A 22,013-nucleotide genomic window follows, 5' to 3' on the forward strand; every position below is an offset into this window, starting at 1 on the left:
TTCCCTCTTCACAGATGCTGTCAGATCTGCTGAGATTTTCCAGCATTTTCTTCAGCTTCATTCTCAGATATGTCAATGAAAGGAGTGCAACTATATTTTTTCTATTGCAATAACTTGTAATTGTTTGTATTAAACAGCATTTGCCGTTATTTAGCCCACTCACCTATTTTGATTTAATTCATCTTGCAATTTCCATCTCTCTCTTTGATTCCTCTGTCCCTTCAAGTTTAGAATTATCATGTCAACCTCACAATTTGGCTTTGATTTTTTTGAATGCAGCTGATTGATTTAAATCAGAAATGAGTGATCTCATTACTGGGCAATGTTGCAACTACTCAGAACTTTGCCTAGGCTGACATGATTCTTCCAACAGTGCTGGGTGATTCTACCCTTCACAACTGTTTCTTCTCCATGTTATGTTTGCCTCCAATGGATACTGCTTTGATCTTTTAATTTTTTCTACCCTATCCTTAAAGTTCTACTCTATCCTTGAAGCCAATGCTCAAAATGGACTGGGCAAACCCAAATCCATTCTTTGCTTGCTCCAAAAAACCAAATTCAAAATCCTATTGAATCCAATTCAATGTCTCCACGAGAGACAAACAAGGTCCAAGCTGACAAGAGAAGGCATTGTGCTTGATCTGATGCTTGATTTTAGCCAAAAGGCCGATACTGCTTTGATCTTATTGTAGAGAATCTTGTCAAATGAACTGAGGAAGTCTAAGTGCACAACACGGTCTAGCTCGCCATCTACTTGTTATTGGCACCTCCTCAAACCGAGATTGGTCAAGCTAAATTCACCCCCCTCTCCCCCCACCCCAATCAGTTCTTCCTCTTGCCTTGAAATGAAGCCAATTCTTCAAATTCTTGAGGAAACCCAATGGCAACAGGAAACGCCTTACCGCTACATACACAGGGTAGGGAGAAGAGCCGCCTGGATTTAGACAACGGGCGAAATTTACTGACTGTAAAACGAGTGTAATTATTTCCGACGCCTTCCCAGTGGGAGGCAAGTGCAGTGTGAGGGAGGAGCTTTCGAGCAATTTATTAAAGTGAAGACCTTGGAGTTTTCAGAGCTGCTCAGTGCCCTTGGCGGCTGGAAATCCTCAGCTTTGCTAAGCAACTGTAAGTAACGATTTCTTCTGAAATATTTGTGCACGGATTTTATACAGAATAAAAGTAGACAGCTTCAAACAACACTGTCATTAAACTCCTCTATACTGCCACTGTATTTAGTCGACTTAATTAATTTAAAGCTGCGATCCTGAATCAGTTTTAGACTATGTTTTGCTTAAGTTCCATACAAATGACATGAGGCAGGTTTGTTTTAGATTTTCTGCTCCGCTGCGTTCTTTGGATTTCAGCAATGCATATTCTCCTTGTTTCAGATTGGAGATACATTGCCACTGTTTAGAAACCTTACTTTGGGGGAAATATAAGTCAAATTTGTGTTTTAACCCCATGCCATTGTTTGCCCCTGCGTTACCCAACACCTAATCGGGCCGTTTCACACGGAGATACACCTCTGACAGGGTACTCTCAAAGTGCTGAATAATTTCGTTTGCCCACGAAAAGCATGAAATTCGCTGTTTCTTCAAAGAGTCAGCGGGCTTTACAAGTGTCAATGTACGTAATCGCTCTCATTACCATCTTTTTTGGTATAAGTGGTTCGTTGCTTCATTCTGTTACACTGAAATTAGTGCATTCAGGTAGCTATCTTTCAGTTTTTGGGTGTAACATTGACCAGTTTCTGCCCGCGGCGATCCATCCGTTCCCAAACTGGCAGAACCCGAGCTCCTTTCCAAGGGTGGAAGCGTTGAAAGGTTCGTGGTCTAGAAATCACCGTATTTGTGGGAAACCATGACCAAAACTTGGGAAAACATCGAGAAAGTAACCGTTATCAACTTTCGTTTGGAAGGATTCGGCTAACGCAAATAGTTTGAAACTGGATGAGATAAAGGGAACGGATTCCATATTAAATTAGTCATTGTGATGGAAGACAGAGTTCGGACAGATCTAACAAGGGAAGAAACCAAGATTTAAAAGATCTTTCGGATTGCCAATTAGATTAATTTACAAAGGAAAAGGACAAAGAGTCTAATTTCTCCCCAAATGTAACTTGAAATAAATCTTATTGAAGGAATCCAAGAGGGAACCGAGCATTTTCTGAGAATAGTAATTGAGTTTTCGCCCATGGAAACGGTTTAATACAGTCTATATTCCTGTTTTACAGCACAATAACCGTTGTGCGATAAACCAACACGATTTCACATTGTGGCTGTTCTTGGAACCTGACGAACAATCACTGGTACAGGCGATTGTACCAGCAATATCCCACACATTGGCATCAGATGAATGACAATCAATAGATTTTTCTTGTAGCATTGGTTGAAGGAGGAATGCTAACCAGCTCCCAAATTCTTTCAATAATTCTCTTTGATCTTTACAGCCGGTCTGGAAGGGTGAAAAACATTTGGGTTTAATGTCTAGCTAAAGGACAACTTCCTAATTACATTTGGACTGTATTTCAAACCCCACCATTTTGGGAGATATTGATGTGCTATGTGAATGCTGTTCTTTCTTCAATGCTTCAGCCCAGATTGTGAACTCCTGTCATGGTATGGGCTTTGAACCCAGAAACTTTTGCCTATATAGGGCGGCACACTGGTTAGCACTGCTGCCTCACAGCTCCAGGGACCCGGGTTCAATTCCAGCCTTGGGTGACTGTGTGGAGTTTTTACATCCTCCCTGTGTCTGCGTGGGTTTTTCCGGTTTCCTCCTACGGTCCAAAGATGTGCAGTTTAGCTGGATTGGCCATGCTAAATTGCCCCTTAGTGTTCCAAGATGTGTCGGTTAGGTGGATTAGCCATGGAAAAAGTGTGGGGTTATGGGGATAGGACAGGGGAGAGGGTCTAGGTAAGATACTCCATCAGAGAGTTGGTGCAGGCTCAATTGGCTGAATGGTCTCTTCTGCACGATAGGGATTCTACATCTTGATCAATCTTTCTCTATGAGAGCCTTTTGTGTATTACAATATAACCAATTGAAAGAAAACCACCATGGTCTTAAAAGTCATGTTGCTTATTTTGAAGCTATTAAAGGATTTTATGAAAAGTGCTAATTTAGTACTTCAGCTTTTTGCACCAAGATGGAATTTAACTTATAATAAAGAACTCCTCCACCTTACTTGAAGACCACTTATGAACGCACATCTATCTAGTCTTTGGTCAACCATTTGCCACTATCATTTGGCAGCTTTCAATCTGTTTAATCACCCAACTGTCTTTAACTGTGGTGTTCTTGTTCTCAGTAAAGCTCTTGTTCTGCCTTGTGTATGGTCACCACATGTTCCCCCTCACATCGATCTTTGTTCCACTATGTCCAAGTGTCACAATTATGGGCGGGATTTTACAACCTCACTCATCCCGAAACTGTAAAATCCTGCCCGAGGTCAGTAGACCTTTCCATGGTCCGTCCCTCGCCCGCTCCGATTCCCATGGCGGGTGAGATGGTAAAATTCCAGCCTGAATGTACATAGTGCACAACTGGTTTAGCATTCATTGGCAAATCTGAATGGATCACATCAAACACTCTTCCCCATTGCCAAAACTTCTCACTATTCCAAGATCATCCTAGCCCTTATACCACAGTTGAGCTCATCCAATCCACGAGACCCACCTCTTGCTTTCTTGACTCTATTCTGTTGAAACTAATGACCACACAACTTTGCTTCAAGGCTGGTATTGTAAATGGCTCTCTCTCCTCAGGTACTGCGTCTTTTCAAACATACTGCTATTAGTCCATCCTCAAAGAATACACCCTATCTTTGCAAACCACCACCCCATCTCCAAACTCCCTTTCTCTCCAAAGTTCTTGCCATCCTGCAAATCTGTGCTCATCTTTTGCACAACTCCCTGGTTGAACTTTTCAGACCAGGTTGCTGCCCATGCAAACACCAATGAAACACTCCTAATCAAAATCATAAATGACATCCAAGGGTAGGGAGCTTTGCATTGCCTGCAGTTATCAATGAGCTGGAATTGCCTTCTAAACGGCTGAGTCTCTAAACCTGGCTCTCCTCATTTAAGCCCATCCATAAACTCCACCCTTTCTATTATCTCTTGCTTAGGTTCAGGACTGATGTTTTTATTTGATTGTGCCGCTCTTTGGCATTTTGGAATGTTTTTCTATGTTAAAGATGCTGTATTATTGTAAGTTGCTGTTGTTGCTGCAATGTGTCATTTAACTATGCCTGATTAATTATTTGTAGTTTGAAGGAGTTCACTTTTAAACTTGAAGAGGTCATAAAATATTTGTCAAATATGCTTTTCTTAGGAAAACATCCTGGGACCCTCTCAACATGGGGTGGTTAGAAGTAACTGCAATGCTATTTCTTCTAACTGCAAATGTATATGTTACCAACTCTCAGCGAAGCGGTATGTAAGCAATTGTCTATATATTTAATTACTTTTTCTTTTGGCTATTTTGTACTTAATGAACGGTGCATAATTAGTTTTTACAGATGTACTTGTTTAACTCCATGTGGTTAACAATCCAAAAAAAGCAAACACGTTTATTGAATTAAGCATTTGACAATGAGCTAATTTAGCATTGCTAAGATGTAAGCACAAGCTAACATCTTCAAAGAATAAAGGCTTTTTTTGCTTTGTTCACATGTCTATGTGGAGGAGAGATGAAGTGGGGTGGGGCAGGGCTGTGGTGGGTTAAATCCCGTGAGTTAAGTGGGAGCAACAGACAATAGTTGTCAAACAGCAAAGAAATAAAGGTAGGGAAATCTCACGAGTGGAACATTTTCCCTCGTTTAGTAGATTATTAAAGCATTTCTTTTACTCAATAAATGTGGCATGAATACATTACTCATTATGTGCATTCTTACTTTATTCTCAGCATTTAAAAACATTGGGATATCTTAATAGTTCTCAAGCTTTGTTGTGAAGTGCTTCAGGGGTGGCATGATGACACAGTGGTTAGCACTGCTGCCTCACACGCAAAGGACCCAGGTTCAATTCTGTCCTTGGGTTACTGTCTGTGTGGAGTTTGCATTTTCTCCCTGTCTCTGCGTGGGTTTCCTCCAGGTGCTCCGGTTTCCTCTCACAGTCCAAAGATGTGCAAGTTAGGTTGATTGGCCATGCTATATTGACTGTAGTGTCAGGGGGATAGTAGGGTAAATGTGCGAGGTTACGGGAATAGGGCCTGGGTGGGATTGTGGTCGGTACAGACTCGATGGGCTGAATGGCCTCCTTCTGTACTGTAGGGATTCTATGATTCAGAGTAAGGGATGCATGGAAAGGAGATTATGGGTGGCAACTCAGCGCATATTTTGTGACAGTGGGAGGCCATTGGCCAGTAGCGGTATCTTCTGGTCCCGTTGTTGTCAAAGGGGTTTCCCGTTGAATGCATCCCTTGCCACCAGAAAACCTGTGGTACGGGTGCACCACTGGCAGGACCGGAAGATCCGCTAACGTGAGCGGCCGAAAAGTTGCGACCATGTCAGAGTGAGATGTAGATATTGTGTGGGGAATTATGTGTAGGGGGGAAAGACATACTCTTTTTTCTATTTACGTTCTATTTCCTGTAGTTGATGAGCTTTCTTCTATATCTCTAGGCTAGTGGGAATCTGTGGAATGCTTTGCAATCCTGGTCAAACATATCTGCAGCAAGTGTCTGCAACTTAGGCAACTTCCACTCGGAACTGCTGAGCTGGAATCTGAGCTGTGGACATTACGGAGAATCAGGGAGGGGACAGTTACCTGGCCACTTGTTCTGGGAAGCAGTCACACCTCTTAGGTTAGGCAAAATCATGGAGTTGGTCAAAGATCTGGGACAGGAGAGTGTGACTTTGAGTTTGGCAGATATGGGGAACCAGCAGGTAATGAGTTTATTTGTTCAATCGTGGGACATGGCCATCGCGGGTTGGCCAGCATTTATTGACCATCACTAGTTGCCCTTGGAGGCCAGTTGAGAGTCAACCACATTGTTGTGGCTCTGGAGTCACATGTCGGCCAGAACGGGTAAGGATGGGAGATTTCCTTCCCGAAAGGGCATTAGTGAACCAATAGGCTTTTCTGAAATCTGGTTCACTAATGTCCTTTAGGGAAGGAGATCTGCCTTACCTGGTCTGGCCTATATATAACTGCAGAACCACATCAATGTGGTTGACTCTCAGCTGGCCTCCAAGAGCAACTAGTGATGGAGGAGTATCAGCCCTAACTTCGTCCAACAGCTGAGATGTGCTTGTTACCTGTGTGGATGAGGAGAAGGATAGCAAGGTGGATTGGCTATGGTGCCACGGTGAAGGATGCCATTCAAATTGCGGGGAAGGGGAATGTGATAGTGATAGGAGACAGTATAGTTATAGGGATAGATATTGTTTTCTGCAGTCTCGACTGGGAGCTCCAAATGTTTTGTGTTGCCTGCCCAGTGCCAGGATTAAAAACATCTCATGACTGGAAAGAAACTTGAAGTGGGAGGAGGACGATCCAGTTGTTGTGGTTCATGTAGCAACCAACAGCTTAGCTAGAACCAGGAATGATGTTCTGCTAAGAGAATTTGAGTAGTTGGGGATCAAATTGAAATGCAAAACATCAAAGGATTGTTACCCGACCAATTAGAATTGGGCCAAGAGAATTAAACGTGCAGCTCAAAGAATGGTGTGGGAAGAAGGGTTTTTGATTGACTGCCATCAGTAGTCGGTGAAAAGTGACCTATTAAATTAGGAAGGACTCTATTTGAACTGGGCTGCAACCATTGCCCTGGCCAATCAAATAACCAGGGCTATGGGCAGGGATTTAAACTAACATAGTGCAGGGAGGTTTCGAGTGACGGGAAATTTAGAAATCCAAAGAGAAAGGTTGAACCATCAGAAGAGTATGATGATGTGGGTAACGACAAGCAGAGTGGGTCAAGAAGGGACAAAGAGTTTGTATATCAATGAATAAGGACATTACAGGGGACAGAATGAAAAATTGAAATTAATGGCTCTTTATCTGAATGCACGAAGCATCTACAAAAAGATAGATGATCAAGGGGCACAAATAGAGATAAATAATTTAGGTTTAATCACAACTACTGAGGCATTTGTTTTTTTATTCATTTATAGGATGTAGGCGTCACTGGCTAGGCCAGCATTTATTGCCTATCCCTAGTTGCCCTTCAGAAGCTGCCTTCCTGAACTGTTGCAGCTCCTGAGGTGTAGGTGCACCCACAGTGCCTTTGGGGAGGGAAATCCAGGATTTTGACCCAGTGACAGTGAACGAATAGCGATATATTTCCAAGTCAGGATGGTGAGTGACTTGGAGGGGAAGTCCCAGGTGTTGGTGTTCCTGTCCAAGTCCTTCTAGATGGTGGTGCTCATGTGTTTGGAAGGCGCAGCCTAAGGAATCTTGGTGAGTTCCTGCAGTGCATCTTGTAGATGGTACCCACAGCTGCCACCATTCGTTGAATGTTTGTGGAGGAGGTGGCAATCAAGTGGGCTGTTTTGTCCTGGCTGGTGTTGACGTTCTTGAGTGTTGCTGGGGCTGCATTCGTCCAGGCAAGTGGACGGTATACCATCATGCTCCTTTCTTGTGTCTTGTCGATGGTGGACAGCCTTTGTGGACTCAGGCATTGAGTTACTCACCACAGGATTCCTAGCCTTTGACTTGCTCTTGTGGCCCCAGTATTTATATGGTTAGTCCAGTTCAGTTTCTGCTCATTGGTAACCCCAGGATGTTGGTAGTGGAGGATTCAGTGGTGGTAATGCTATTGAATGTCAAGAGGTGATGGTTAGATTCCCTCTTGTTGGAGATGGTCATTGCCTGGTACTTGTGTGACATGATTGTTACTTGTCACTTGTCAGTCCAAGCCTGGATATTGTCTAGGTCTTGTTGCATTTGCACATGACCTGCTTCAGTATCTGAGGTGCCGCGAGTGGTGCTGAACATTGTTCAATCATCTATGAAAATCCCCACTTCTGACTTTATGATAGAAGGAAGATCATTGATGAAACAGCAGATTTCCTTTCCTAGAGGACATTACTGAAACAGTTAGGTTTTTATGACAATTGATAATAGCTTCATGGTCATCATTAGACTTTTAATTCCAGATGTTTAAATTCCATCATCTGTCATGGGTCCCCAGAGAACTATCCTGGGTCTCTGGATTACTAGCCGAGTGATAATACCAGTGCACCACTGCCTCCCATTTGCATGGTTGCAAAGTGATCAAAGATGGGTAATATATATTCCAGAATGCACAATGGCTGGGACTTTCTGCCCTGTGGTATCGTTTCTGGTGCTCATCATTGGCCGCTGGCGGGATCTTCTGGTGCCATTGAAGTCTATGGTGTTTTGTATGGCTCACCTGCCCCGCCACCAGGGAACCCTTGGGCAAAGCTGGAAGGAAGGTCGATAAAATCCAATCCAATATTTCACTAAGATGCACTTAATGGCAAAGGAGGAGAGGTAGCCCTGTTAAAGATGACATAAGGACATTAGTGGGAAAGGATCTGGCCTCAAATGATCATGAAGTAAAATCAGTGTACATGGAAATTAGGAATAGCAACAGTTGGAAAACATAGAGCGGAATAGGCTCTCTAACAGGAGCTATACAGGGCATTAAACAGGAAATTACTGGAGCTTGTCAGAAAGGACGTATAATATTTGTTGGGTACTTAAATTTGTATAAAGGTTGGGACAGTCAAATTGGCAAGAGTGGTCTAGAAGATGAGTTTGTTGAATGTTTTTTGCGACAGTTTCTTAGGTGTTCTTTCAAGTGCTCACCATTGGCTGCTTGCAGGATCTTCTGGGCCCACTGAAGTCAATGGGCTTATATTCTCTGGAGTTTAGAAGAATGAAAAATGATCTCACTGAAACCTTCAAACTTCTAAAGGGGCTTGCTCGGTTAAATGTTGAGAAATTGTTTCTACTGTTTGGGAGTTTAAAACAAGGGGGCACGCTCTCAAGATAGGGAGGCAGTCACTTAGGACAGAGATGAGGAGAAATTATACAACTGAAAGGCTTGTGAATCTTTGGAATTCTCTACCCCAGAGGCTTGTGGATACTCCATCATTGAATACCTTTATGGCTGGGATAGACAGATATTTGGTCTTGCAGAGAATTGCGAAGGTTAGGGAGTGGGCAGGAGAATGGAGTTTCCAAACGGAGCCCAAAATTGGTCATGGTCTTATTGAATAGTGGAGCAGGCTCGATGGGCTGTGTGGTCCATCCCTGCTCCTAATTCTTGTGTTCTTGTGATTTTTAATTCCTTTCAAGTGAGTTTTTCTATCACTTTGATAAGATGATTGTGGGGCAATGCAACCTTTCAGATCAAGAACTTGAGCTGATAGCTTGAATAAATTTGGCATCCTTAACAGTCATATAAGAAAATAACCCAGTCATATCAGTGCCTGTACGCAGTAATGACTTCCTTACTTCAGCTTCTTCCAGAATTTTTAATCTTAAAATATATTTGTCTTCAGAATGGCAATAAATCATGGAAGTAGGAATCTTGACAGAATTTTTATTCATTCATTCATTCATCTGTGGGACATAGGCATCACTGTCTGAGCCAGCGTTTATTGCCCATCTCCAGTTGTCCTTGAAACTGAGCAGCTTGCTAGGCCATATCAGACGGCAGTTGAGAGTCACCACATTGCTGTGGGTCTGGAGTCACATGTAGGCCAGACCAATTAAGGACAGCAGATTTCCTTCCCTAAAGGACACTAGTGAACCAGATGGGTTTTTACGACAATCGACAATGGTTTCGTGGTCATCAGTAGATTCTTAATTCCAGATATTTTTTATTGAATTCAAATTCTACTATCTGCCGTGGTGGGATTCAAACCCAGGCCCCCAGAACATTAGCTGAGTTTCTGAATTAATGCCACTAGGCCATCGCCTCTCCACATACTTAAACATAGCTTTCAGGTGCTGTTTCTAATTAAACAATTAGGAAAGCGTCTAACTGGGATCAAGTCAGCAGAAGAATATAAGGAGGACAACATGCTTCAGTATGATTTCCAGGGTGAAGTGCCCAATCTGGAAAGGGTGCCAATGTTGTAAATTATTATTTTTTTATTAGTCTCAAGTAGGCTCACACTAACACTGCAATGAAGTTACTTTGAAAATCCCCTAGTTGCCACATTCCAGTGCCTATTCGTGTACACTGAGGGAGAATTTAGCATGGCTAATCCATCTAACCAGCATATCTTTTGGACTGTGGGAGGAAACCAGAGCACCCGGAGGAAGCCCACGCAGACACGGGGAGAATGTGCAGTCTCCACACTGACAATGACTCAAGCCGGGAATCGAACTTGGGTCCCTGGCGATGTGAGGCAGCAGTGCTAACCACTGTGCCATTGTGTCGCCCCAAACTCACCAGAGGCCTGAACGCGGTGATCTGTCAGGCTTTCCTCCCGTCTCCACCCTGAACTCCTCCCACTCCGAGTGGGAACCGGCCCGTAGAGGGTGAGGGCAGGCAAGCCATCCTGGCTTTGCCCAGCCTCAAACGATAGAACCATCCGGGTTGGGTGGGAGGTTGTTGGGAGGGCCACCCAGAGAATTTTACATGCCCCCCCCCCCCCTCCCCCCCCCTCCCCACTCCGCTTTCGAGCGTACATCTTGGCCAATGGGGGACAGTGGTAAAATTCTGCCCAAAGGAAAAGTTTGAAATTTACATGTTAAAGAATATTGAGTGTTTTATGGGTGAATTAGATAGATTCTTGAATGACAAGTGAGGTGACGGGTGTAGGGAGTAGACAGGAAAATAGAGATGAGGCCACAATCGGATCAGCCATGAGGAGTAGGATTGAGGGGCCAAATGGCCTGTTCTGGCTCCTAATTAATATGTTCCTGGTTTGTATTTTCGAAATAATTTCACGTAGAAGCTACATATTTAATAGACGTCAGAGATTTAATTCAGTTTGTCTGGGCTGTATTCAAATTGAAACTTGGAAGTGTAAGTGTGTAAGGCATCAAAGTTAACCAGGACTGGGCATAACCTGTTTGCTTGGCAGCCATATTAAAATTAGGTTTTCTAATTTTGGAACCATTCAAGATGTACGGGTTAGGTTGATTGGCCATGCTAAATTGCCCTTTGTGTCAAGGGGTTAGTAGGGTAAATACATAAGGTTAATGGGGTTAGGGCCTGGATGGGATTGTTGTTGGTGCAGGCTCAATGGGCATTCTGCATTCTTTCTGCATTGTAGGGATTCTATAAATCTATGATTCATTAAAAGAATTGGTGGTGCAATATTCAGATAATGCCTTTCACCCTTAATATTAATAATTCTGTTAACAAGTGATAATTCTACACATATACTTATCCTTCACTTTTTTTAAATTCACAGCTCAATTTGAACCTTACTCTGATGTTGTATTTCTGGTCGATGGATCTCGACATGTAGGACAAGCAGGATTTCGTCATATGAAGAATTTCATTTTACAGGTTGTTAATCAGCTGAACGTTAAAGCGAATAAATACAGAATTGGACTTGCTCAGTTCAGTAGGGATCCACAAACTGAATTCTTATTGAATAGATTCAAGACAAAAGAGGAGGTGGTGAATTACCTACAGAATGATTATACCTTCAAGGGTGGACCGGTTCTGCGAACAGGACGCGCCATTACTTTTTTACACAGCACATTCTTCAAAGAATCTGCTGGAAGTCGTAAGGGCATCAAGGTTCCCCAGTTTGCAATAATAGTTACGGCTGCGTCATCTCAAGATAAGGTTGAAAAAGCTGCCAAAGCTTTAAAAGATCATGGTGTGCTTGTTATTTCCATTGGTGTAGGGAAGGCGAACCGAAAGGATCTGGCAGCAATGGCCTTTCTTGCAAACCATCCATTTTTAGTGAAGGTCAGTGACTTTGCTGAACTCGAGGAGTCTGCCAATGCACTTTCCACTACAATCAAAGCAATCACACAGAAAAAGTATGTGGTGGAAGACATCAAAGTGCCACCAGGTAATGCTCAATCTCCTCTTTCCTTCAGATCAGAATTTATGATGGACGTTTGAGGTATTTACCTTGTTTGCATTTAGTTTCATTGTGAGGGACAGTATAATCCAATGAGTTGGTATTTTATTACAAAATGATTTATTTGCTGCTGCAGTACCTGAAGTGGACATGATGTGGAGATGCCGGCGTTGGACTGGGGTGAACACAGTAAGAAGTCTCACAACACCAGGTTAAAGTCCAACAGGTTTATTTGGTTTATTTGGTTTATTTGGTGCACTGTTTGAGAGCACATTTCCACTCCATCTGACGAAGGAGCAGCGCTCCGAAAGCTTATGGTATTTGCTATCAAATAAACCTGTTGGACTTTAACCTGGTGTTGTGAGACTTCTTACTGCAGTACCTGAATGCAGTGAAAACATGCCTCTACTACTTTCTGATTATTATTAAGTTTTTTATTGTAAATTCACATGACAACAACCGCAACCCACTACAGTATGTTCTTGCAAATGTACAAAGTGTCAAGCAAGTCCAGAATCATAGAAACATAGAAAAGAGAAATAGGAGTAGGCTATTTGGCCCTTCATACTGCTCTACCATGCATTATGATCATGGCTGATCATCAAATTCTATATCCTGATCCCGCCTCCACTTTCATATCCCTTTATCCCTTTAGCTCCGAGAGCTATATCTAATTTCTTCTTGAAATCAGACAATGTTTTGGCCTCAACTACTTTCTGTGGTAGTGAATTCCACAGATCCACCATTCTCTGGATGAAGAAATTTCTCCTCACCTCAGTCCTAAAAGGTTTAGAATCATAGAAACCCTACAGTACAGAAAGAGGCCATTCGGCCCATCGAGTCTGCACCGACCACAATCCCACCCAGAACCTACTCCTATATCCCTACATATTTTACCCACTAATCCCTCTAACCTACACATCTCAGGACACTAAGGAGCAATTTTAGCATGGCCAATCAACCTAACCCGCACATCTTTGGACTGTGGGAGGAAACTGGAGCACCCGGAGGAAACCCACGCAGGCACGAGGAGAATGTGCAAACTCCACACAGACAGTGACCTAAGCCGGGAATCGAACCCAGGTCCCTGGAGCTGTGAAGCAGTAGTGCTAACCGTTGTGCTACCATGCCGCCCATCCTCTTATCCTCAAACCACGTACCCGTACCCCTTATTCTCAAACTGCGACCCCTAGTTCTGGACTCCCCCACCATCGGGTACATTTTTTCTGAATCTACCCTGTCTAATCTTGTTAGAATTTTACAAGTTTCTATGAGATCCCCCCATACTCTTCTAAACTGCAATGAATAAGCCATTTAATTGTGGAAAATTTCTAATATTGAATCTGTTTTAACCACTTTTTATCAAAATCCCTCTCGCCAAGTTGATGATAATCTGTCAGTGGCCAGAATTTTTAAGATGGCGGGGTTTCCCTTCCAACTAAGAAGTGTTAATTGGCTAGAGGTAGCACTTCCACCTCCCACAGTAGGAAGTCCCTTCTTACAGAGTTGCAGGGCAATCTGACTGGCCAGCAGCAATCTAGTCGATGTAACTGTTATTTTCTTGTAACTACTGCCTTGGTCCTTGAGCTGGCCTTCCCCTGCCCACCGGGATTCCCCTAGTGTAGTAACGTCAATGTCAAAATGCCTGCGCTCTCGGGCAATGGTAGCAGAACATTGTTCCGGGCTGTTCTAGACTGTGTGAACCAACTGAGCGGTTGCGAGCTAATTGATGCTTCACACCCTCCAGAGGTTTCCCTTTGCATGATGATGTTTCTCTCACACTTAGGGAGCTTGAGAAGTCAGGAAGTGGGTAAGGAACAGAGCACGGATTGACAAATGAAAGATGAGAGGAAAAAAGGAAAGAAAAGAGAGCAGCAAAGAGGGAAAGTGAGGAGGCCTGGAGAAAAGAAAAAGAGAGGGGGAGGAGGGGAGAGAGGCAGAGGAGATAGGCAGGGAAGGAGAGAGAGACAGAGAGAGGGAGACAAGATTGAGAAGGTAATGGGAAGAAAGGGATGGTGTATATGGGGGAGGGGGAATGGGAATGGTGATGGGGTTTAGAAAAGGAATGGTGCCAGAATTTTAGACTGCGGGTAGGATCAATCCCCCCCCCCACCAGTGTTAAAGTCAGGAGTAAGGCCGTCTCCACCTGGCTGGCTTGCTTCACAGACATTTAACTACTGGCCTTTAATTGGCTGAAGGTGAGCATGTGCCCCCATCTGAGTGTATATCCCACCTCTAATAGCTGGCAGTTTGCCTTTTCCAGCTGTGGCACCAGGGGCAGTGTCATTGCTGAGCTCCAGTGAGCCGCAAAAAAGAGGAGCAACAAAGAACTGGACTTTGTGTAAGTCCAGAGTTTCACTGGGATAAGACTGACAATAATAACAGAGGCTCCAGGTGATCACCAAACAACAAAATTTATATACAGAATGTAGCAATACTGGTCATACTGCAACTGCTTTCAAATCCATAAAGGCTCGCATGCTCCCGTCCCATTAGATGAAAGGTCACGTGGTTAACTGAGGTTTTCCCCTATAAGAGCACTCACCATAACATAGGCCATGTTGCAGGGATTAGGAGAGGGGGATAGAAGAATAGGATTGACAGGGAGAGGAAGTCCAAGCGTAGTCATGTCAGGTTAGGGCATCCTTCAAAGGGCACGGTGTTACCATCGCAGTTAATGTTATAATTTGACCAGAAGATCCCAGAATCGAATCCTGGCTCAAAGGGCTGTTACTTGTACTTTGTTTTATAGTCACAAGACTTTTAAATCACTTTAAACAACAAAAAATTTACTTCACATGAACAATTGGATTATGATACAATACTCCTTTACTTCCCCTTTTGCTTCACAAATATACACAGATTTTAAGATTAACATGGATTACAAAGAATATCTTAAACTACAGTAGTTTCAGTAACCCAAAGTACCTTTAAACCATACAGACCAGCCAAGTCAAAACATACATTCTGCTCTCACCCCAAGTTAGGGTGCATGGATTTCTCCTCAGAAACTCCTCAGATGATTCTCACATGAGAGTTTCCAAACTCCACTCACAAAAATATGCTATAAAATCTACTTTCCATCAGTGGTTTGCATTCTGAAGTCCAGACCAGGTTTTCCAAGTGACTCTTTTGAACAAAGCCTCTGCTCTACTTTTAACTAAGAATCCGGCATCTAGGTTTTACAACGTCCCCTTCAGGATTTTTTTTGCCCTGACTTTTGTACAACTGTTCACAATTGCTTTAACTATTGATTCCCAAACCCTATTAAGATAGCATCAAACTTTTGATTTACCTCTAAAGTCTACTTTCCCACTTAAATTTTGGTTACTTCAGCTGCCTCTTTCACTCAATACACTTTGGGCCTGATTTTACCATTTTGATTCTAAGTGCTGAATCTGGGCGCAATTCAGATCCAACTTGGAAAACTGCTCTCAGGCGCCCCCACACGCACTTAGCCTGAAAAGAAAATCGTGAGTCTGAATCGCGCTGTGGCGGGACTTATCGCGTCCGAAACGCTGCAGCTCCGATCGGAGCTCCGAACTGCGCATGCGCAGTGAGAAAAAAAATTTGAACAGTGCGCCCCTGTCACATTGCTCTCAGGCCACAAAAAGCGGATAAAGCGGCCCGGGAGCAAACATCAGGAGCGATGGACCCCACAGACATCGCCCCATCCCCACAACATAACTGTCCCCCTTATCCACCCATCCTCCCGCTACCCAGACCGATCGTGACCCTCTGCCCCCCTTCCCCCCACTGATCACCCGCAGAGTAGCAGCGGTCCCTGCCTGCCCTCCCCCCACCAGAGATCTATCTGGCCTCACTCCCCACCCCCACGATCTGACCCCCCCCCCACCCCCCCACCTTGGGGCAGGCCAGAAAACCACCTGACTTCCTCCCCCGCCCCCCCCCCCTCCCCCCCCCCCCACCCTCCAGAGAGAGTTCTGACCTCCCTCCTCCCTCCCCTCCACCAGAGAATGATCTGGCTTCCCTTCTCCTTCCCCCTCCCCACCAGAGAATGACCTGGCCCCCCTTCTCCTTCCGTCCCTCCCCCCCCCCACCAGAGAATGATTGGGCCTCCCTCCACCCCACACCAGAGTATGATTGGGCCTCCTTCCTCCGCCCCTACCAGAGATGTGGCTGACCTGCCTCCTCCTCTTTCTCTCCCTCACCAGAGAATGATCGAGCCCATCATCCTCCCCCCTGCACTCTCTCTGAGTCAGAGAGCCGTTGGAAGCTCTGAACTTATCTATTCAGAAGCTGGAGCGCCTGAAACAGACCTTTGCTGAGCATATCTGTTTTGCGCCGAATCTGGATGGACGAACGCGATGGTAAAGGGGGAAATGCTGGTAAAGTTGGACGTGCAGCCCATTAATTCAATTTAAATGCATGCAAATACGCTTAAATCGCCATTGCGCCCGCTTCGGGCGCGGTTCGGATCGCGGCCATTTTCGGGCCTTGGTAAAGTGGGCATCTGTGTGGATACGGGCGCAGATTGCGTTAATCGCCTCACGCCCGACTTTATCAAGTTTTCGCCCCCGAAAACAGGTGTGACGCAAAGGTAAAATCGGACCCTTTGTCTGCTTTTCCCTTGAATTCTCCTGAACAACACCTTGGTCTGTATTCTGTTAACTTCAGTCTTAAGACATTTTTTTGTTCAAATTCCCTAGTTATCTGGACTATATCTGGTTCTTTGGGAAATCTGCCTTTTCGTAGCTTCCTTATCCTGTCCAGCCTTTCTTCAGGCAGAGTTGAGAAATGTTCATTCCCAGGTCCTGTCTCCAACTGCCAACAAATTCAGCTAAACTTAAAAGTCCTTCTAACCTAAAAAGGCCTCCAGTTGCTAACCAATGATCACATGCGTTTGCCTTTTACTTACTCTTCACATTGTCACTCTCTCTAGGCACAATAGAAGTACAGTTTGAATTGAACCAAACCCTATACATACAATCCTATCAGCAAGAATCTAACTATAAGTTTTACTCTTCCTTACACAGAAACAATAAATTAAACCCACTTAAAATTAAACCTTATTTCTAATGTTTACCAATACAAATATACATTCCTTAAAACTACCGTTGTTTTTCTAACAACAGGGTTTCCTCAAAGGAAATACTCTGTCTTACCCCAGTTACCACTCTTACCTGGTGATTGTTCGACAAGTAACCATGTAATTGGATCACTTACAACTGGCCCAAATGCAAGTAGGCCATCTGACATCTCCCTTCTATTGGTGAAAAACCAGCAAGAGTGGAGCAGATAAAATCCATAGAATCCCTACAGTGCAGAAGGAGGCGATTTGGCTCATCGACAATAATCCCACTCAGGCCCTATCCCTGTAACCCTACGTATTTACGCTGCTAAATCCCCCCAGGCAGTATTTTCCGGTTTCAGGGTCAATTTAGCATGGCCAATCAACCTAACCCGCACATCTTTGGAGCACCCGGAGGAAACCCACGCAGACATGGGGAGAATGTGCAAATTCCACACAATTGAACCCGGATCCCTGGTGCTGTGAGACAGCAATGCTAACCACTGTGCCACCATGCCACTCCTTATGGAGATGGGCACAGTGTTACTGTCCTGGCACCCAATTTTACAAACTACTGGACACGTATTTGCAATCAAGAGCTCTGGAATAGAATTTAAGAGGCCTAAACTGAAATCCCTTTTGGCCTCCTGATGTCAGCATCAAGCAGATAACCTGACACTCTGCTGGCTTTACCATCATAAGAACTTACAAATAGAGGCTGTAATAGGCCCTGTGCTCCTTCTAGCCGGCCGTAAGATTTTTAAAAATCATAGCTTATCTTTATGCTCGACATCACCTTCCTGCACCATTCCCAATACCCTTAATTCCTCATGTTACTCAAAAATCTATCGAGAATGTATTCAATGAATGAATGCTCTCTGCGGAGAATATTTCAAAGATTTGCAACCCTTTGAGTGAATCTGAGTCCTAATGGACTTTTACCCCATGTTCTAGATCCTAAAGCCAAGGGAAACACTTTCTCAGTGTCTACACTGTTAAGCCCCTTAAGAGTTTTATGGATGGGTTTTCCTGGTCTCGCTCACCCTGAAACCGGAAAATGCCACCCGAGGTCAACGGACATTTCCATGGTCTGCCCCAGGCCCACTCTGATTCTTGTGGCAGGTGGGACGGGGAAATTCGCCACTGTATGTTTCAATACGGATCACCTTGCATCCTTTTAAACTCTAGGGAATTATAATCCTCGTCTACTCATTCTTTCCTCATAGGGCATTCTTTTCATCCCAGGAACCAGTCCAGTGAATCTTTGTTAAATTCCCTCCAGGGAGAGTGTGTCCTTACTTAAGTAAGGAGGACAAAACTATATACGGTACTCCATGTATGGCTCACTGGCCCTGTAGACTATAGCAAGACTTTGTTATTTTATACACCAATTCATTTGTAACAAAAGCCAACCAATCCATTTGGCTTCCCAATTGGTGCTGCATCTGTATATTGATTTTGTGTAATTCATGTACAAGGACTCACAAGCCCCTCCAACCGCCTCTTTTTGCCTATTTTAGACAAAAGTTTGCTTCATAAAGATCCCGGTGCAGGAACAGAAACGTATGCTCAGTATTCATAATATTTAGTGAATTCATGCTTGGTTTTTTGGGAGGTGCTGCACAGTACAGTAACAATGTTTTCTTCTTTATTTTCAGTGTGCAAAACAGCCTCAGTTGTCGATATTGCTTTTCTTGTGCCTGGATCGGACAAAATTGGAGAAACAAACTTTAAACTAATCTGTGAATTTCTAAGCAATTTTATCAAGGTATTTAATATTGGTTCTGAAAATGTGCGAATTGGTTTGGTACAGTACAGCACTACCCCAACAATGGAGTTTCACTTTACAACTTATCAAAACAAGGAAGACATTGTCCAGCACATCTCAAACATGCATTACAAGGGAGGAATGACAAACACGGGGGCTGCTATTAGCTTCCTAAAAACTAACTACTTTGAGCCGAGAGCTAGACGTCGGCAAACAGAAGGTATCCCTAAAATTGCAATTGTGATTGCCGATGGGAACTCCGACGATGATGTCAAAAGCCCCAGTGTTGCCCTTCGACGCCTTGGTGTTACCGTATATGCCATCGGGACACCAAATGCCAACCATGATGAGCTCAGAAGCATTGTCTCATTTCCTCCACAAACATATTTTTCAGAAAAACAAAATTTTGAAAATTTCTCGGAATTTGCAAAGAAAATTTGCCTCGGTGTTGTCAATGGTGTGGATCATACGCCAGGAAAAAAAGATCAACTTGCGCAAGGTAAGAAATATACATTTCTGAACTCAGAGCGCACAGTCATTTCAGATGGAGAAAAGTTGGGCTGCATTTTATATGGGTTGGTGCCCATCCCACTACCGCACTCACTCCCATGTCACCTCATGCCAAGCTCTTCCCTTTCAACCACCGTCTATATTCCCTTATGCTCCATTTTCCAGGCTCTGACACTGCCATGCCCATTGACCCAACGTAAACTTTCAAGAACCAACGAACACAATGTAAAGTGGCATGTATAAAAAGAACTTTCAAAAAACATAATCCATCTCATACGGAAAAACAAGTCTGGACAGTAAGTTAATAAAAATATCAATCATCCAGGCCCTTTGAAGTTTCAAAAACCACAAACCGTAAACACTTGAAACGACTTGCATAATATCAACAAACATTATGAAACTGACCAGAGAAAGCCCAAAAGCCTAAGCTGTCAATCAAACAATGTTTCTTCTGGGGAATAGGTGTTCTGGCATTCTAATAGATTCAGAACTCCCAGCCAAGCCTCATTATGATTGTTTTTTTTCTTTTTCTCAGGCTGCACTGACACTGACGAAGCCGATATCTACTTCCTGATCGATGGGTCAGGTAGTATGACACTTGGCGATTTCACAGACATGAAATCTTTCATACTTGACATAATAAGCGTATTCCGCATTGGTAAAGACAAAGTACGGGTTGGTGTTGCCCAATATGGATCTACGACTCAGAAAGAATTTGACATTGCTAAATATACAACCAATGATGACATTGAAGCTGCAATTAATAGAATCAAGATGATTGGAGGACGTGTGTCACAGGCAGCTCAGGCAATAACTCATATGAAGGAAATCTTCCTTGAAGCAGATAAAACTCGTCTTGAACGGGTACGCCGCTTTCTGATTATCATCACAGATGGAAAGTCACAGGATGATGTTTCAATGTCTGCTGCAGAATTAAGGCAACGGGGAATAGAGATTTATGCTGTTGGTGTGGGAAAGGCTGACCAAGTTCAACTCCAACAGATGGCAGGAACAATTGAAAGGGTTTTTCACACTGAAAACTTTGATGCTTTATCAGAAATAAAATATAGAGTTATACGTGATATGTGTGCAAAAGAAGGTAAGTGGCTTTTTCTTTCTTGCTGAAATTATCATCAACATGGCAAGGTTTCAATTTTAATACTTTATGGAGAGTAATTGGGCATCTAAAGGTTGATCTGCCTTGGCCACTGTGGTGCAGAGGAAGTGCGCCTATAGGGCACTGCATCTATCTTAGCCGTGAGGTAGCAGAATTTCCAGTTCTAGGCCACTAACATTGTTGTTAGGATAGCCTCAGTACAGGCTTTACAGAGCCCAGGGAACAGAAGAGGATGGACATTCCATTTCCAATTCTCTTCCCACACCTAGTGGTGCACAAAAGAAGACTTTAGTGAGTTTCCATAGCTAGTAACACTGAGAACAGGTCACTAGTCTGTCAGCAGGGGCTTAAAGCTTGAGCAGCACCACTCCACATCAAGCATGGCTGACCAGGAATCTCTCCCACACTTACTGCCAGCCATTGCTGTGTTTGGAAGCATTTGTAGGTTGACGCACTCAGCATTGACCATATTATAAATGCAACTTCCTTGGCCATCAAGTCCTGGGGTGGGACTCAAACCCACTGTACCAAAAGACCCAAGATGGTGATGAGATGCCATAATTTGTTGATTACTACCTAAGTATACAGCAGTATGGAGTGCTTGGGGGACATTTAAACAAAAAAATCACCAACCTTTCTCTGTCCAGAAACTCCACACACTCAGGGCCCGATTTTACCATTGCGACGGGCGCGAAAACGTGGTAAAGTCGGGTGTGAGACCATTAACGCGATCCGCACCCACGTCCGCACAGATGGCTACTTTACCGAAACCCGGGAATGGCGGCGATCCGCTTTGCGCCCAAAACGGGCGCAACGGTGATCTAAATGCATTTGCATGCATTTCAATTAAATTAATGAACTGCCCACCCAACTTTATCAGCATTTCCCCCTTTACCACCGTGTTTGCTGATCCGGAATTGCGCCGAAATGCTGAATAAAAGTCTGAATCGGGTGCTCCAGCTGCTGAAGCGCGAGCTCAGAGCTTCCAAAGGCTCTCTGACTCAGATTGGTGGCGAGGGGGAGGAGGGAGGTGGGTCAGATCATTTTGGGGAGGGGAGTGAGGCCAGATTGTTGTCTGATTGGGAGGGGGAGGAGGAGGAGGCGGGTCAGATATATCTCTGGTGGGGGGGGGGGGAGGGCCGATGGTTGTCTGGTGGTTGTGGGGGAGGGAGGGCTGATCGTTGTCCAGTGAAGGTGGGTGGGGGGGTGATCATTGTCTGGTGGGGAGGGAAGAAGAGACGGGTCAGATGTTCCTCTGGCGGGGGGGGGGGGGGGGGGGGGGGTGCGGTGAGTGAGGCCAGACCATTCTCTGTGGGGGTGGAGGGAGTGAGGCCAGATCATTCTCTGAGGGGGGGAGGAGGGAGGCGGGTAAGACGTATCTCTGGTTGGGGGGGGGGGGAAAGGCCCGATTGCTCAGTGGTGGAGGGGGGGCAGATGGATCTGTGGTGGGGGTGTTGGCGGGGGGAGCAGGGCGGTCCACTGCCACTCTGCGGGCGTTCGGTGAGGGGGAAGGTGGCAGGGGTCGCGATCGGTCTGGGTAGCGGGGCGGGGTGAGTGTGGATAAGGGGGATGTCTGTGGAAGCCATCGCTCCCGCTTTTCACTCCCGGGCCG

The 22,013-nt window shown here is 44.4% G+C and overlaps 1 protein-coding gene across 1 annotated transcript in view; it reads left to right on the top strand.

Annotated features, from left to right (window-relative positions):
* The first annotated feature begins 1,770 nt into the window (after positions 1-1,770).
* The window catches only part of LOC144511900 (collagen alpha-6(VI) chain-like), a 138,807-nt gene continuing 118,564 nt past the window's right edge, over positions 1,771-22,013 (top strand). Inside the window, exons 1-5 of the mRNA XM_078242338.1 lie at positions 1,771-1,823; positions 4,336-4,436; positions 11,348-11,962; positions 18,665-19,273; positions 19,820-20,383. Of these exons, the coding sequence (XP_078098464.1) occupies positions 4,361-4,436; positions 11,348-11,962; positions 18,665-19,273; positions 19,820-20,383 (1,864 nt within the window). The 5' untranslated portion in view covers positions 1,771-1,823; positions 4,336-4,360. The remainder of the gene's footprint in view (positions 1,824-4,335; positions 4,437-11,347; positions 11,963-18,664; positions 19,274-19,819; positions 20,384-22,013) is intronic.

The sequence above is a fragment of the Mustelus asterias genome, chromosome 2 (assembly GCF_964213995.1).
Source record: "Mustelus asterias chromosome 2, sMusAst1.hap1.1, whole genome shotgun sequence".
NCBI classification, from domain to species: Eukaryota; Metazoa; Chordata; class Chondrichthyes; order Carcharhiniformes; family Triakidae; genus Mustelus; species Mustelus asterias.